The following is a 19,091-nucleotide window of genomic DNA, read 5'->3' as shown; positions in this document are numbered from 1 at the left end:
AAGGGGTTTGTCTATTATTGTGATCAAAAGACTCTTGACCACATTTCAAGACTGAAATACATTTTCATTGCATGTCAAGCATATCCTTCCCAGAACTAAAACCCTCTGTTGGTGCAGAAATATGTCATCTCCAGTCTTTTGCTCTATTTTAAAGGTCTATTCAAAACCATTTTATAAACTGTAATAAACAACTTTTTAAACAAGTTTATGAAGGTAAGAGAGGGTTTCGACAACCAATGCATCGTTACCACCTTAAACCAGCTAAAACCTGACAGCTAACTACTTCAGGCGTGCCTTAACTGTATTCCGCTTTTTTAGCTAGGCTAAAAGTTAATCCCGTCCGAATATGGTTTATGACCGGATTCTTCAATTCATGCTAATGTAGCTGTTCATCTTGTTCAGGGTAAAACTTTTTCAGTGAGGAGAAATCACTGCGCGTGCACCTTTAAAGCTGGCTTTTGAAGCACCTTATTATAGGTATCGTAATAACCAATTAAATGGAAGCCTGAAGGTATAAACGTTTTCTATTGGCTGAACGCGCGTCCCTCCCGAGTCGAGACGTGACGCAGCGATCGATAATTGGCTACTGGTTGTTGTGTTTAATACCATTTTCTCACGTTACAGTCTAACAGCTTACGCCATTAGCTTGTGTACAGTTCTAATAAACCCAAGATATGAAATATTTCAGACGATACATTCAGGGAGTTAATCATTTCCTGCTTCACCGTTGCACATTCCGCTAATAGTAAGTATACATATAAGTATAATATGGGGTTGTTGGTCATGTGTGGGAACTCTTATGCTCATGCTTGGCTAAGCTAGCTGTTAGCTTGTAGCAGGATGGTGGCGAGGCCATATGCTTGTCTGATTTAGAGACAAAACATGATCTTTGAAGATTTTTTTTACACGAGAGGATAGTGTATAACGGGCCGTTCTGTCAAACTGCTTTACGAAACTTACATTGATGTTTTGGTGGTGTTATAGCTAGCAAGACATGCTAGTGTTTTTGTCATTAGCTAATGTGCAGTGTATTGTTGAAAGTAAAAGTGATTAAATTATACTAGATCTATCCATCAGACAAAGTGTTGTGGTCAGTACAGAACCTAACCAGTCTGTCCAAAGACTCCTTATGTTACATTTTTTTACTTCCAATTTGAACATTGCATCCAATGCAGAATGATGCTAAGGCTTTGTTCAAAATTCTTTTGCAGATTTTTTTTGTGTGTGTGCTAAAAAACAAAATCATTTTGGTTTCTATTTGATTCACATACATTTTGTAATTTGTTAAAGGGCTAGCAGTAATGCTTTGGCCAATAAGACAATGGCTTTTGCAGGCCAATGTCTTTTTCTGATGATTTCGCTGATAATAATTGGCCACAGGCTGGAATAAGTGACTTCTGCTCTAAACTACATGGTCAAAAGTTCAGTATTACTTTAGTTGTTTGTTTTTAAAGAGTATCCACCCAAAATTAAACTTCTGTCATTTACTTACAAAAGGAAGATGTTAGACACAATGACAGCTTCAGTCACTATGCTCTATTCATTTTGCCTAAAACCATCTTTTGAGTTCCACAGAAGAAAGTGGTCAAACAGGATGAGTAAATGATGACAAAATATATTGGGGGGTGAATTACTTAAAGTTTACACTAACATCCTTGATTGTGCTATTCTACAAACAGAATGAAAGTAAACATTGATTCTGTGAAGATCACATATACATCCGTTTTACTTGTTTGCTCTGGCCACCATTAAAGTTGCGATTTCTTTTCACATTTCCTGCTGTTCTCAGAAGCTAAAGTTGGGTAAACTTTTATAGTGGTGAACAGCAACTGCAACAAATTTATTTTTAAGTTCCCAATTCCCATTTGCTCCAATAGCAAAAAAAAAAAAAAAAAAATATATATATATATATATACACAATAGGGTTTTTAAAACTTTAAAAGAGAGAAAAAAAATATTGAGAGTTTGATTTTGAGTTGTATTTGAAATGCTCACGCAGCAGCGTTAACTACATTTCTGCAATTAATGCCAAGGTAATATAAAAAAATGTAGTGTTATAAATATACATTTCTGTTGTTAGATTAACCATGTTAATGACTGTGGAAAGGCGTCATCACAGTCTGTGAAATGTAGGGCGAGGACCTGGTTCTACACATCAGTTGTTGATTGGATTTTGAAGTGTGTTGCACTCAAAAATGGAGGCAGATAAATGCAAGCTTGTTGGGTCAGGTTTTAAAGGTGCTGTAAGCAATTTTTGTAAAAAAAAAGCTGTTGAATGTGGATCGGACTGAGCAGTGCACCACAACAAACTTTTAGCCGATCAACATTAGGGGGCGTGTCCACACATGATGGGGGAGGAGAGAGTGAGCACGAGGAAGATTTGAAGAAAGACTGTAGAAATAAATAGATTGCTCAGAGACATTACAAAAGAGAAAAGTTCAGAGGAATATCACTGGAAATATAAGGGTTATGTATGATCAGGCAATATTTTAGGACCGGCAATAAAATTAGAAAAGCTTTCCAGCGCTGGAGAGACCTAAACGAGAAGGCCTGAAAACATACACAGAGCGAGGTTGCGTTGTTTCTGCTCCATATGTGAGTAACATTGATTTTGAGTGTGTGCTGCTGGCAACTAACAACAAACTCTTTCTTATTTACTTTTGTGTACTGCATGTTCATTGTTTCCATTATCTTTGCTTTATTTTTCAAGTATTATTTTGCTTTGCTTCTGTTATGATAAGAGACATTCTTGCTTGGTGTGTTTTCATTTTGGGGACGGAGGATTGAAGGGAGGGTGTGTTTGTTTGGGTTGATTTTAAATATCTACAGTGTTCAACAATGATTTTGAGAAATCGCATACCGCACCTTTAAGCAGACTAAGTGTTTGGAGAAGTCCTTCATACGTCACCAGAAAGAAGTCTATTATTTTCATTTTGGTCAAAACATAATATATATATATTTTTTAATCATTCAGGAATGAATTTTTTACAACATCTATAACATGCATTTAATAATTTGGTGAGCTTTTTTTTCTTGTCATGTTGATAAGTCAGCAGGGATGGTCTGGTCTGTAGTAAAGAACCATATGGTGTCCATATTGAGTTGCATAACAGCTCAGCTCATCTGAGTTAAGCCCACTTATTGGCATTCACGGCCTGGAGTCAGTGGGAAATGAAGCCTGTGGGTGGGGGACCGTGTTTTCAAGGAAATGTCCCTCACATTATCCTGAGGCTAACACTTTGTGGTAAATTACAAGCATCATTCTAGATGTCTTTAATGCAGCACTCGAACTGCATGAGCGGCAACAGACAGAAGTAGCACCGATCCAACAAAACCCGATGAATGTGTATGTTGCCGTTGGTCGGTGTCAGCCAGTGCAGAGTGACTTGCCCTTACACAGACTTTGGGACCACACTTTATTTTAAAATGAATGGTCCTTGTCATTTGAGTGTGACACTACTGTTCAAAAGTCTCTTATGCTCACTTAGGCTGCATTTATTTGAGCAGAAATAAATCCGTAATGTAAAATGATTAAAGTTTAAAATAACTGTTGTAAGCTGTTCTATGTAATCTCATTAAGATGGATAATTATTGGCTAAATGTTGACCTTTTGAAATTTGTGTTTTCCAGCGACTAGCTGAACGTAACTATTGTTGTTCCCTCTCAGTCTACAGGAAGCATAGAAACACTTTGGCCATTGTGAGGAAGCCCATCGTCAGATGAACACCCCTCCTGCTCTACTGTAGTTTGTTTTACACTTTCATGAAGATGGCCTCTCTCCTCCTCCTCAGGCTGTCACACTGATCACCTCCACTGGACCACGAACACACAATGGAGAGAAAACGCAGAAAGAAATGAATACTCAAGCCATGCGTTACTCAGGCTTCTCTGCATTTTGGACCTAAACTATTTTATAAACCGCAAATACCCATACACATTTGCTACCTTTGAGGACACATGTATCTTTAGATGGGTAATAACCAGAAACGGACCACTGGGACCATGATTGTACGGCTGTGCTTGCTTGTTGCTGCTTTAGGGGGTCGATTGCCTCTGGTGGGCACAGAGGAAAACAGAGGGCCGTTCTCAACTCCCTTTCATCCTCCTCTCAATGCTGATGCACTCTTGAGCTCAAACTGCTCGCAGATCCTGCTGAAACTGGACTTTTCTACCAAAGTGGTCAAGCATGGTAAGTGATTTAATTTTACACTGAATAAAACTTGACTTGTTTGTGTCTGCAACAAAACAAATGGGATTTAATTTGTCTGAGGTTTGAGATTGGCCGCGAGGAAAATGCTGAATTCTTCATAGGCTGCAAGCATGTTCAGACATTGTGTTTTAGTGCTGTAAACACAATCATTTAGTGCTGTAATTTAGTTTTTAGTGTTGATAATGACATTTTATTGCACTGAAAATCAGTTATCAACCGGTTTATGGACCTTATTGAGGGTTTAAAGCAGCTGTTGCACTTCTCGTTGTAATTTAGGGCAGGACAAAACGTGAACGCTTCAGGTCAAACAGTGCTGGTGTAATGTACTCCACTGTGCCGCAGCTCTCTCTCAGGACTCTGTCCATTCATTGGCTGGATCGTGCCCTCTGTTCTGTGTGTTTGCTGGCGTCCGGCCCAGAGTGTTGGCAATACATTCCTAAGACTTAATCTGAGTTCAGCGTTGTTTTCAAAGGGCAGATATTTCACTACATTCATTGGGTGTGGTGTGGATGTGGGTATACAAGACCAGAACGTAACACGTTATTTATAGTGGCCTGATTACTGCTCTGTGAATGCAGCCCTTTGTGCCATCCTCTAATGTTTAATTCATTCCCACTTCCCTCACCCAAAGCTATGGATTGTGGGATTGGCAAAAAGATTAGTCTTGTTTGGCGTTTTAAAAGGTGACAGCTATTTGTTTTGAAATCCTAGCTATGCATTTATGGTTGAAATTATAATGAAATGGAAGTAGCAACTGATCTTTTCTGTTGGATTTTGACACATTTAAGTGAAACAAATGAAAGAAAAGGATTTTTTTACAGTTGTTTAGATGGAGGCAGATCAGCTGAATGTGAGCTTGTGATTGTAAAAAGTGCAGGGTTTAATCAGACAAAATGATTAGGGAAGTCTGTCATTTTCACTGGAAGATTGAGTTATGTTCTTTTGATTTAATAATTACTAGGTCAAAATTTTTAAAAAAATATAACATCTGTTTAGATGAACTGTTCACAATAAGATGAAGAACATGTTGACTTTAATTGTATCTTATTATTGCATTTGTTTCTCTCTGCCAACCTCAAATCACTAAACCCTTAATGTAGTCTGTGTCTGCATTTTTGTATTGCATTCCCTTATGTACTATGGGCTTTGTTCTTAGTCGTGTCAAGCACTCTGGAGGACGGACACATTTCAAAGCATTCTGATAGCGTCTCTGTTCAGGTTTTTCAAGCAAAGAAAGAATATGGGTGTTCCTCTATACCCGCCCTGGCCTAAAGTTTCACTCAGCAGACGTTATTTCTGTTAAAGGCTCTATTGTGTTTGTTGATGCAAGGTTGGAACTTGGATCCATTTGAATGATGAGTTGCCCAAATAGAGGCAGAACCAAGACGCTAAGTGAATGCGAAACCTTGCTTAGTAAATACATGTGCATTTATCCTGTGTGATTTTGCAATGCCTTTTATTCTCTCCCTGCCTCTTCTAGAGTACATAGTTGCATTTAACGGATACTTCACCGCCAAAGCGCGCAGTGATTTCATCAGCAGCGCCCTGCGAGATGTGGATGCGGTGAACTGGCGCATCGTAAGGAGGGAAAATCCTGCTAGCGATTACCCCAGTGACTTTGAGGTGGTGGAGATCCGGCAGGACACCCGCAGCAGCCTGCTCACCCTGAAGGACCACCCCTATATCAAACGAGTGACGCCTCAGCGCATGGTCCTCCGCAGCCTCAAAATGACTGACTGTAAGTTGTGCTGTACCTTTATAACACTGACATTCAGAACATAGGCATAATACTGCTATCTATCATACCTTTACTAAAATGCAGTAATAGTACACAGTATTATAACCCTGTTCTTGGAGGCACACCAACACTACACATTTCGCAACTCTTTCTAATCAATCACACCTGAATCAGGTCATCAGCTTGTTATTAGAGACTCCAGCCATTAAAATAGCCTTAGATACTGACATGGCATTAAATAAAACTATCTATTTATCTATTAGAGACTCCAAGACCAGAAGTATATGGGTCAGATAAGGGAGACATCCAAAATGTGCACTGTTGGTGTGCCTCCAGGAGCATGGTTGGGAAACACTGCTGTACTGTATTTATAAGGCACACATGAACCCTGCAGTGCTGTGCACTATCACAGAGGTTACATGCAATTTGTTCTTTCCCAGCTCTCTGGGGTGACTGCAGGGAGGAAAGTCATCAGCAGGGGGTGAACCAAATAGGAAGTGTTTATTTACTGCATGGGGTGGAGGAAATGGCTTTCAGAAGTGTTTGAGGTGAAAGAATGTTCTGTCTATGAACACTGAGTTCTCCACCATTAGAATACAAAAAGAAATCACTCCTCTGCTGTCAATCTGTAAATCTGCTGTCAGTGTTTAGAAACTTTGGGAGAGTGATTACGGTTTACTAGCACCGCTCCTGCATAATAACATTGTGACAGTCTTCCTTTACCAACATCCTAAACAAGCTGCACGGCTTCTGTATAATGCTTGTTTACTGCATGTCATACAGATTTTGCAGCATCAAGGATTTCTGAAAAGATCATGTGACACTGAAGACTGGAGTAATGGCTGACAACTTAAATATATTTTTTGCCGACAGCACCATTCTGAATGAACGCTCAAGGAGCTGCTTATCAGTCGGCACCCGTAAAGGCTAGCATATCTCACTCTCCCACTACAGATTATACATAGTACAGCTTCGAGGCACTTTGGTTTCAGTAATAAGAACAAAAATACATCATTAGCTGCTATTAGCTGGGTCTGTTTCTCTAAGAATAACCCCTGGTCACAGTTTGAGAGCATATATGCAAGTAATTATCATTTAAATGGTGTCTGGGTCAGCTCTACAGGAGCACGAGTGGGGGATTGAAATGTAATGTAATTACAGTATATGCACTAGTCTCGTCTGTATAGCTCTAGGGGGAATTAATGAGCAGTAATCAGCCAGAGAGCAAGACTGACATGCTAGGGCTGGTCAAAGTGGTTGGGTCTGCAGCTCAACCACGCTTAAACGCCTACGATTCCTTTCCAACCGCCTACGCCCGCACTTTACAAGAGTTCTTTTCTAGTCTTTAAACCTTTATGAGGACACTTTTACATAGAAGAGTTAAGGTGATCACTGTTATTATCACTCTGCTCCATTTGAATATTCCTGAAAGCACAGGCTACTCATCTCTGGTCTCGCCGGAAGTTATTCACAGGGCAAATAAAAATGCGTATAAAGGTGTAGAATTGATGCTGTGTGCTTAGGTTGGTGTTAGACAAATCTAGAATCTGATTCTGTGCAAGTTTCGTTGATATTTACAGGGTTTAACAATAAGGATAGCCTAATGACTAAGTGTGAGAGGGTTTCAGGCTAGTTCAGGCTATGTCACCGTGCCGTGGTTAAATGATCTAGCTAGCTAGTCTAAGAAGCAGTTACAATGGGTTGAAAAAGTATTGAAAAAATATTACTATCTTTAAAAACCTCAGATTGTTAATTTTTATGTTTTTAAGACTTAATGAAAAATAAAGAAAAGTCTAATAAAAATATGTCCTTATGACATACGTTGCTAAAAAAATTATATTATATTTATATATAGCAGGAGTGATACAAAGCTGAATTCCTAAAATTGTTGAGCCCTGATTTATTTGTGAAGTATTCATGATCACATTTTTTTTAGTTCTGTGGAGATTGTGTCTACAGGGAGGGCATAACATTGCTATTGAGTTATGAGAAATAAATGTGTGCACTTATAAAGTATTAAATGGGGAATAGCCTGAAAGAGTGATGAATTGAAATAATTCCAAGAGAAATTGAAAGACAGGATTTGAAGTAGGTAGGACATTATGGCATATTCTATGGGATGGCAGAAATGCCAGTAGAGGTTCTTCTATATATTTATTTATATTCTATTTCCATGTCACAAATAAAACATTAAAATGGGGTGAGGTATAATTGATTGAGAATAATTTCTCATTCCTTTCTCTTTCAGCGGGCACTGATGGGGCGTCCCCGTGCAATGACACACGCTGGGTGCAGAAGTGGCAGTCTTGGCAGTCATCAAGGCCGCTTAGGAGGACCAGTCTGTCTCTGAGCTCTGGATTCTGGCATGCCACAGGAAGACACTCCAGTCGCCGTCTCCTACGGGCCATTCCGAGACATGTCGCCCAGATACTGCAAGCAGATGTGCTCTGGCAGATGGGACACACCGGTATGTGTGAGAGAATGTGAATATGTGCTACCGTCATTAATGTTCTACTACTTTTGAAGATCAGGTTTGCGTTAAAGCCTGCATTTCTGGTTATATGTGTTCGTATGCAGGCTCTGGGGTGAAGGTAGCGGTATTTGACACTGGGTTGAGTGAGAAGCACCCTCACTTTAAGAATGTTAAAGAAAGAACCAATTGGACCAATGAGAAAACACTGGATGATGGTAAGACGAATTCTCAGTGTATGTCATGAAACAAGTTTAAACATGTTTAATCAATCATATTTTATTATTGAGTGAACTTGAATGAATCAACCCAGATTAAACTTTTTCTGTCTCATATTCTTTCTTCAGGGTTGGGTCATGGTACCTTTGTGGCTGGGGTTATCGCCAGCATGAGAGAGTGCCAGGGCTTCGCTCCTGATTCTGAGCTTCATATCTTCAGAGTTTTTACTAATAACCAGGTAACTATATTCATACCCATTTCCCTATACATGCAACCACTCTCACATGTCATCAATGAAAGTAATTAATACTATTATCCAGCAAAAAATGCATTAAATTGATCGAAAGTGAAGACAATGTAATTAAAAGTTTTTTATTTCAAATAAATGCTGTTTAAACTTTCTATTCATCAAAGAATCCTGAAAAAAAAGCACAACCATGCTTTCTACAAATATGAAGCAGCACAACTGTTTTCAACATTGATGGTAATAAAAAAGAGCACTGAATCATCATATTAGAATGATTTCTGAAGGATCATGTGACACTGAAGACTGGAGTACTGATGCTGAAAATTCAGCTTTGCCATCACAGGAATAAATCACATTTTTAAATATAGTAACAGAATTTTTTTTACAAATTGGAGTAATATTTCAAAATATTACTCTTTTTATCAAATAAATGTAGCCTCCTTTCAAAAAAAAGAGAGACTTCTTTCAAAAACATTTATTATTGTTTATTGTTGTATTATGGTTTTAGCTATATCGCCCAGTTCTATAACGGGCATCAGTTTTCAATTTCTATATTTTATAATGTATTTAAGAAGATTTTACACGCCGCCTCATATGCATGTGTTATTCTTCATTTCTTTCCTCTTAGGTGTCCTACACCTCCTGGTTTTTAGATGCCTTTAACTATGCCATCCTGAAGAAGATAGATGTCTTAAATCTCAGTATAGGGGGACCAGACTTTATGGACCATCCATTTGTTGATAAGGTATGGGCAGATTTAATTAAATTGTCTTTCAGCAGATACTTTTATTCAAAGCGACCCACAAATGAACAGCATGTCAAACAATTTGTCCCAAGTGTATTTTTGCCGGTACATTAAATATGTTTTTTGCACTCTGCAGTGTAGTCCTCTAATAAAAGCATGACTTGTCTATGTTTAACAAGGTTTGGGAGCTCACAGCCAACAAGGTGATTATGGTCTCTGCTATTGGCAATGATGGCCCTCTCTACGGGTAAGTGGAGTAGATCAAGGACAAATTATTTTAGATTTGGCTAGTAGTCACAACATATCTATAGATTTTTTAATTTTTTATGTTTCCTCTAGAACTCTGAACAATCCAGCAGATCAGATGGATGTTATTGGTGTTGGAGGGATTGATTTTGAGGACAACATTGCCAGGTTCTCATCCCGAGGCATGACAACATGGGTGCGTTCCTTCTTGTGCTGACGTCTCATTACGGCTTTTTTCCCTGTGCAGCTGCCTGAAGAGGCCAGTGAGAACATGTCTGCGTTTTGATCTGACCTAAAATAGGCAGACAGACACCTCCTGCTAGACAAAACTGGAGATATTATAAGATATTATTTAAGATATTTAAAATAAAAACTGAATCCCCTGCTGTAGGACTAGGTGATAAAAACAGAGAAAATAAAAAGGAGATTTGGCCTTCTATACAGGTGAAACTCGAAAAATTTGAATATCGTGCAAAAGTTAATTTGTTTCAGTAATTCAACTTAAAAGGTGAAACTAATATATTCTATAGACTCAATACATTAAAAGTGAGATATTTCAAGCCTTTATTTGTTATAATTTGGATGATTATGGCTTACATCTATGAAAATCTTTTCACAATATTCTAATTTTGAATTTGGGGTTTTCATAAGCTGTAAGCCATAATCATCAAAATTATAACAAATAAAGGCGTTAAATATATCTCACTTTTCATGTAGTGAGTCTATATAATATATTAGTTTCACCTTTTAAGTTTAATTTTTGTTTAGATATACATTAACAAGTGGCAATATTTACCTAAATGCATTAAATGGTTTTAGTAAAAATATATATGAAAAATGTAATGCAAGGACTTCATTGATTCATTATCAACTGGTTTTACAAATGAAGTTTAAATCTCTAGAGTTGTGAGACAAGCGCAATGGTGTCTAATTAGAAAGTAGTCTATTAACATAACTTTTAGAAAAGGTTGAATAAATAAATGCATTTAAAAAGATTGTTATGTTTTATTTTATAATAACGACACTTTCAAACCCCACAAAATCAAAGTCAGGCTAGTAAGAGTGAAATCCCAAAGTGCGGTTTAACACATCACTGGAGCCATATAAATAAGTTCACAATTTTTGGCCATGTGTGACTGTAGAATTTTAACTCGGTCTTTCTCCACCCAGCCACATGTACTGCTCTTTTTCTCACTCATCACAATATCGCTCAGTTAACTCATTGTTTGGCTTCCTGTGCTGTCTGTTGATCAGGAGCTGCCAGGTGGCTATGGCAGGATGAAGCCGGACATTGTGACGTATGGCTCTGGTGTGCGTGGTTCAGGATTGAAGGAGGGCTGTCGTTCTCTCTCTGGCACTAGTGTTGCTTCACCTGTAGTTGCTGGAGCTGTCACACTGCTGGCCAGGTGAGACACAGTTGAACAAAATCTGTATCAAACTAAAATATTGTGCATTAATATTCACAAACTCACTATCCAGCCTACTGTTCTTTTTTTTTTTTTTTGGACCATACATAAAAAAAAATAAAAAAATCTTCTTTTGATTAGACGCCACCACCTACAGTGCATTTAAACTGATTATATCTTACTCCACCGTTATATGATCCTTCAGAAATCATTCTAATATGCTAATTTGGTGCTCAAGAAACATTTATTATTATCATCAGTGTTGAAAACGGTTATGCTGTTTAATATTTATGTGGAAACTGCTAATTTTTGATTTTGACTGAGTAGAAAGTCTAACAGAACAGCATTTATTTGTAACATTCTCATTTGAAATATTCTCTTTCATTATGTCAGGTGTAGACATGTTTTATATCCATTTTCATCAGCGATTCAAAATAGGGTTTCATCATAAGACCTATTTTTGCTGCTTTATCAGGGCGCAGATAGTGATTGATACTGGGCTCACCTGTACTTTGTACATGTATTGCTATAAACACCCTGCTCTTTGAAACATATGATATGAAGTAGAGCTAAATAAATTGGTTCTCTAAAGCTATAGCTTTCTTCATAATTGTTTTTGTGTTACTGTGGCCTTATGGGGAAAAAATACATTTGTAAATAAAAAAAATACAGCCTGCCAACAAAGAAAAACAAGAAATAAATGAATTGACTGAATCAATCTCATTTTCCTCTGAGAATTGAATGACACTTGAATGACAATTGAATGACACCGCTATGTAGCCCCGCCCCTTTTCAGCGCTGCGCTCGATTGTATTTTGTCTTCCGTTCTGTACTTTCACAGCGATCTTACGTATTTATAAATGAACAGCTCGTTTTAAAATCTTCCCGGTCTACTGACATTTGTTAAGACATCTGCTTTAAACATTACAATCCTCATGATAACTTTCGTCAACTTTACAATAAGTAAATCCACTTCACCAGCTAATTACTCCTCGACAGCAATGCTATTGAAATACACAGAGCGACCGCAAAAACGGAAGTTCAAAGACAATATTCTAAAGATGGCTGCACGCTTGTTTCTCTGGTGCATAAGGTCTACATATTTGATGTCGTCCATCCATATAAATATGTGTGTTTCTCTGTGATGGCTAACCTAATTTTGTTGGTGTTTCCAATTTATAGTTTTCATTTTTCCTCCTTCAGTTCTCTTCCTTTCTATCTCTTTCCTATATATATTGCTCTCATTTGTATTAGTCTCTCATTGGTACTTGACCCCATCCACCTCTCTGCTTTATGGCCTCTGAGTGACCATGTGTTTCTTTTAAGTCTGTTTTCCAGTCTTCAGTCTGCACTGAAATGATACTCCATCAAGCCTCATCCATTTAAATGAAACTTGTTTATTTGTCTTTTGTCTTTCCAGCACTGTGCTGAACAGAGACTTGGTGAACCCGGCCAGCATGAAGCAGGCCCTGATCGCCTCAGCACGCAGGCTGCCAGGTGTCAACATGTTTGAGCAGGGCCATGGCAAACTCGATTTACTCAGAGCCTACCAGATCCTTAACAGCTACAAGCCACAAGCCAGGCATGTCTCTTGCACACGCACAAATATTGCGTTCTCTTTGCCTTTACATTTACGTATTTAGCATGCATTTACTTTTTATCAAAAGCGAATTACAAGAGGGAAGCATCTTTCTATAGCTTTCTGCTCACATAGAATGCTCAGTTTCTTATTCATGTATGCTAAATTGGTCCATTTAAAATGTAGCCAGCGTCTCCATCGCACCCTCATTCGGATTTAATTACATTCCAGCCTTTTTATAGAGTAGATTTGACCTGGTTCATTATCTTGCACTGGCTCTCAGTAAGGTCATCATCCTCTAATGAATTTCTGATGGTGTTTTTATTCTTTAGCCTGAGCCCGAGCTACATAGATCTGACCGAGTGCCCGTACATGTGGCCCTACTGCTCACAGCCCATTTACTACGGTAGCATGCCGACAATTGTCAACGTGACCATTCTTAATGGTATGGGCGTGACTGGAAGGATTGTGGACAAGGTAGGGAATAAAAAAAAGACTGACTGCAGTTCAGTGTAAACTGATATGTTGTTTCATACATTGAATTTGAACTTCAAATATTATTGTCCCCTTGTAAAAATGACAGTAATGGTGTATGTTCACAGCCCATCTGGCAGCCCTACCTTCCTCAGAATGGTGATTTTGTAGACGTGGCAGTATCTTACTCACCTGTGCTCTGGCCCTGGGCCGGTTACCTGGCTGTTTCCATATCTGTGGCCAAGAAAGCTGCATCATGGGAAGGCATCGCTCAGGGTCATGTCATGGTTACAGTGGCCTCACCGGCAGAGAATGACGTAAGTATCAGTACTGTCCCTGAGATCTCCAATAAAGTAGTACAACATGCTTTTTTTTTTTTATTTGAAAGTGTGAGGTAAATGAATTGTATTGCTTTCTTGTATTACACTTCTAAGTGTAACTCTTTCCCCGCCATTGCAATTTTCTGTCATTTATGACAAAGCTTCTCTCCCATTGAAATGTCCCATATTCATGCAACTAAATATTCTGGGGGCCATGACATTTTTGTGAAAATTCTAAAAAATGCAGGCGCTCGCTGGCAACTTAAAAAATAAAAGAAAAAACGCTGGCGGTGAAAGAGTTAAGGCCCGTTCACACCAAGGGCAATAACTATAATGATAAAGATATAGTCCAAAAAATCATTCTAAATATAGAAGAATAGCTTCAGTCCACACCTCAACCAATGATAACGGCACAGAGAAACAATATTGTTAGAATTACTTTCAGAACAATTTTTCCAGCTGATGAAAACCAATCAGCCAATCAGAATCCATCCTGCTTTAAAGAGCTCAAGCATTTAAAGCTTCAGATGACAGAACTGCAGCCCGTGTTTAGAACAATATCGTCTGCTGGTGTGGACTCGAATATAGTTATCTTTATACTAGTTAATAGTTATCTTTTAAAGTTATAGTTTAAAGTTATGGTGTGAAGGAGCCAAAATGAAAGATTTTCAGAAAACTTCTAAGAAGCCTGAAAGCCTTCTAAAGGCCCGAAGTATTGTAAATCATGGATCTGTTTTCCATGTGTTTGCATCCAGTCAGCAATAGGTGGCGAAATGACCTCAACAGTGAAGCTACCAGTGAAGGTAAAGATTGTCCCCACTCCTCCGCGTAGTAAAAGGGTTCTGTGGGATCAGTACCACAACTTGCGCTACCCGCCTGGCTACTTTCCCCGAGACAACCTGCGCATGAAGAACGATCCACTCGACTGGTGAGCCTCAAACACCAAAAATGATCAGTTGTTAAGAAAAGACCTTGCATTGTGGAAAATAATCTGTAGAGGGTAGCATTTCATAGCTGGTCTCTAGTACCATTATTCACTTATCATGGTGTAATTACATGGTTTTTCTCTTGTTTTGCAGGAATGGTGATCATATTCACACTAACTTTAGAGACATGTATCAGCACCTTCGCAGCAATGGCTACTTTGTTGAGGTCTTGGGTGCACCAATAACATGCTTTGATGCCAGTCAGTATGGTAGGTGTTCATTCAGTATAAAAAATTCTTTCTTGAAGATTAATTGTTTTGTGGAATAAGGCCTGCTTAGATCAACTGTCACCTCTGTCTTTGTGTTTTATAGGGACCTTGATGATGGTGGACAGCGAGGAAGAATATTTTCCAGAGGAGATTTCCAAGTTGAGAAGAGACATAGATAATGGCCTGTCTCTCATTATCTTCAGCGACTGGTACAACACATCAGTCATGAGAAAAGTCAAGTTCTATGATGAGAACACCAGGTACAGAGTACATCGAGGCACAGTAATCTTGTGTGTCTATTCTTTGAAATATATTATTCATCAGTCCACTGTATTGCATGTATCTCTGGGTAAGTGGGGTCCAATAGTCTGATGCCGCTACTGAAAATGCTTCTGCTTTCTTATATTTATTTTATTTCTTCTATGATGACAAATAGTACATATAAATGAATTTCATATTTTGTTTGTTTATTATTTTAATCATAATTACACACACACACAGCATGACAATGTCAGTGAAAAAAGTTCAGAGGGTCATTGTGACAAATAAAAAAAAATCTACCGGTAAATTAAATGTTTTTCTAGGTCATAGATGTTTCTTTAATATTGTAACTTTTTTAATTGATTTCACCTGATATTTTTATTTCAGCAATGTGTTTGTCTAATTTTCCAATTGCTTTGTTTTTCCTGTTCTAATTTAAATTAAAGTGTGCTTTCCATTAGGGTATTTGAGTGCCCTAATTCATAACTAATGTTATTTGGGGGGGGGGGGGGGGGGGGGGGGGGGCTTGAAAGTGTGTGGTTTCTATTATTGGATCCGACAAATAATTTTTTAATTATTTAAGCTAGTAAAGTGTCCAGTTCAGAGCAAACATGTTTTCATCAAATAAAGGCAACTTTTGAAATGAGCATTACACATTAATTTGCAGGCAATGGTGGATGCCGGACACAGGGGGCGCTAACGTGCCAGCTTTGAATGATCTGATCTCAGTGTGGGGTATGGCCTTCAGTGACGGTCTGTATGAGGGAGACTTCACAATGGCAGATCATGACAGTAAGATGATATAACATTGCATAATTTCTGTTAAATATACAATATTGAGTAGATTGTTTTAATGGAGACATTTTATGAAGACATTTCAATAATGTATCCCGTCTTGTCGCTTTTCAGTGTATTATGCCTCAGGGTGCAGCATCGCTCGCTTTCCTGAGGATGGGATTGTCATTGCTCAGACCTTAAAAGATCAAGGTACACAGATCACCTGCTGTGATCATACATCTCACATCACTGCTGTAGCCATGGAGACCAGCTAAATGCTCCCTCGTTTACTTAATCATCTTGTTATTGTTATCCATATACTCAAAATTTCTAGGTCTAGAAGTCTTGAAACAAGAGACGGCAGTGGTGGAAAATGTGCCTGTGCTTGGACTGTACCAAACACCCTCTGAGGGGGGAGGTCGCATAGCGCTCTATGGAGACTCCAACTGCATTGATGACAGTCACAGACAGAAAGGTAATGGACTTTTTTTTATATATAAGCTCACATTTTGTGCAAACAAGTCTGTCAGACTCACTATCAATTTTCAGACTTGTTAATTTAATTTGCACGTGTTGAGGATCTCTTTTTTTCCATTTAGACTGTTTTTGGATGCTGGACGCTCTGCTGCAATACACTTCATATAGCATGACTCCGCCCAGCCTCACACACTCTAAAAACAGAGTGGTTCCCCCTACAGGCACAGACAGGCCATTACCACAGAGATTGGAAGGTGATTTCTTTTTTATTTTCTTCTAATTCGTTATTGTTTTATTCATTATATATTAATACGTTTGTACTGCTTTGTTTTTAATTCATTTGTTATTTAATTACTTAAATTATTATTATTTAAATTTTTAGTTCATTAATTTATGTATTTAATTAATTTTTATGTATTTATTTGTAATGTTGCTTATTTATTTTTAGTTAATTCATAATTTTTATGCATTAATTCACTTTTTTTATTAGTCATTCAATTTGATTTAAAAATATATTATTTTTTTTTTTATAATTTATATTTATTTATTTATTTTTAATTGTTTTAAATCATTTCTATAATTTATTTGTATTTAATTTATGTCTAATTCATTATTTTTTCTTAAAACAATTACCGGTAATTAAAATGTCATTTATCATATATTTTTATTTATTTCTAATTCTTTTTTATTTATTTTGAATTCATTGTTTTGATCAATTAAACATCATTATTATTATCATTATTTTGGCAGGTAATCACCTCTACCGTTACTCCAAAGTGCTGGAGGCTCATCTGGGTGACCCCAAGCCTCGTCCTCTCCCTGCATGCCCTCATCTGTCTTGGGCTAAACCCCAGCCACTTAATGAGACTGCTCCCAGGTCAGTACACATGAGCCCGGTGCCATTCTCAGTGCAAAACAGATCAAAATCTGGACCTGTTGCATTTTAATATCCACATCTGACTAGGTTTGTTGACTCGTTTTTTTTTTCTCAGCAATCTGTGGAAGCACCAGAAACTACTGTCAGTGGACATGGACAAGGTTGTTTTGCCTAATGTAAGGCCATATCGGCCTCAGGTTCGACCCCTGTCCCCTGGAGAAAGTGGAGCCTGGGACATACCCGGAGGTAAGGAAGGAGCATTTGCTGTGTTTAGAAAATAATCTAAAAGAAACTAGATATCACACGCAAAATGGCCTTTAACATTCAGACAACGCATTGCAGTAATCCATGTCTGTGTGTGTCCTCAGGAATAATGCCTGGCCGCTATAATCAAGAGGTGGGCCAGACCATCCCGATGTTTGCATTTCTTGGTGCCATGGTTGTGCTTTCCTTCTTTGTGGTGCAGTTGACCAAGGCCAAGAGCAAACCCAAGCGCAGAAAGCCCAGAGTGAAGCGACCACTTTACCTTCAGCAACAACAACAGCAACAACAAACCCCTCACTCAGGCAAAAACCCCACCGTATGATTGGCCACATGCCACATCTGGACAAACTAATGGGGAACAGTCTTCCCTGCGGTGTGTGTGAGGCCGTAACCCCGTGATAATGAGATCGTGGACTCTGAAAGGCTGTGTCTGTACATTCTTGAGATGAACCAGCCACCTGCGCCCAGATAAGGGCCTTGCTTGGACATCAGTGTTCCCTCTCCTGTCTTTATTCAACACATGCCTTTCAATTCAGTGACCAAATAGAGGAATGTTTCCCTTTTTAATTTATTGATGATAATTGACTATTGACCCTTGCTTTGTATGTCAAATTGGACAACCAAAACCAGCCATTCAGTTTTTTTGATCAACATATTGGACCTTTCCACGTGTCCTCATTTTTGTATTCTGTCCGACTGTGTTTTTTTTATAAAACGGTTGTGCTTGCATCTTTTGTAAATAGCCATCATGATTTTACTGTTGTTGGTGTTGAATTATCAATGTTTTAAATATATCTTATCCGATATAAAGCAAGCAAACCTGCCTCTGTCTTTGTAATAGATCTTAGATGACAGTCTTCAAATAAGGTTTAGAATGGAAAAGAACAACAGTCTTCATCTTGTTTTTTTCATGGGATGATTCAGGTAAACTGTCAGGAGCATATGTGCCTATGGAACGGCTCTGTTTACTTTAGCTACTTTCGATGATGGATGAACCTATTTGTTCTTTGTTTGCATAAGATACATGTGCATAAGATAGATGAAGCTGTCACGGTTTGATTGTGTGGCCCGCTAGTTTGCCTCAACGTTCTGCTCACAAGTAAAATATCACTTCAGGACATTCTTTTGGAGGAGAGCCATATTTAACTTGGTCCTCTTTTTGCAGTGTTCTTCATTACACCAAACGCAAGTATATACATGCTGTATATCTGTAACATGTTACAAAACCATTAATTAGATTATAATTAAATGCAGATTATATATTTTAAACGCGTTTAAAAATGTAACGTATTCCTGTGATGGGAAAGCTGAATTTTCAGAATCATTACTCCAGTCTTCAGTGTCACATGATCCTTCAGAAATCATTCTAATGCTTTCGGTGCTCAAGAAACATTTCTTCTTATTAGCAATATTTGTAACTTTGCTTTTTAATTAATACTTTATCAAGGACACATTCAATCAGAAGTAACAGTAAAGACATGTATAATGTTACAAAAGATTAGTTTCAATGCTGTTTATTTTTATTTTATATTCATCAAAGAATCCTAAAAAAAAATGACTTTCACAAAATAAGCATCAAAAATGTT

The 19,091-nt window shown here is 38.0% G+C and overlaps 1 protein-coding gene across 1 annotated transcript; it reads left to right on the top strand.

Annotated features, from left to right (window-relative positions):
- Positions 1-542: 542 nt before the first annotated feature.
- On the top strand, positions 543-18,328 carry mbtps1 (membrane-bound transcription factor peptidase, site 1). The gene is made up of 23 exons (XM_079621406.1): positions 543-745; positions 3,668-4,189; positions 5,691-5,948; positions 8,197-8,415; positions 8,526-8,636; positions 8,766-8,875; positions 9,513-9,629; positions 9,809-9,876; positions 9,969-10,071; positions 11,130-11,281; positions 12,702-12,863; positions 13,193-13,337; positions 13,463-13,651; positions 14,410-14,582; positions 14,734-14,849; positions 14,953-15,109; positions 15,778-15,902; positions 16,020-16,097; positions 16,222-16,362; positions 16,487-16,618; positions 17,115-17,241; positions 17,357-17,487; positions 17,610-18,328. The coding sequence occupies exons 2-23, from the start codon at positions 3,970-3,972 to the stop codon at positions 17,825-17,827; spliced, it is 3,252 nt and encodes a 1,083-aa protein (XP_079477532.1). The 5' UTR covers positions 543-745; positions 3,668-3,969; the 3' UTR covers positions 17,828-18,328.
- The last annotated feature ends 763 nt before the right edge of the window (positions 18,329-19,091 follow it).

The sequence above is a fragment of the Phoxinus phoxinus genome, assembly GCF_949152265.1.
Source record: "Phoxinus phoxinus genome assembly, chromosome: 8".
Lineage (NCBI taxonomy): Eukaryota > Metazoa > Chordata > Actinopteri > Cypriniformes > Leuciscidae > Phoxinus > Phoxinus phoxinus.
The sequence above is the reverse complement of the archived record's forward strand: the minus strand, read 5'-3'. Positions and strand labels throughout refer to the sequence as shown.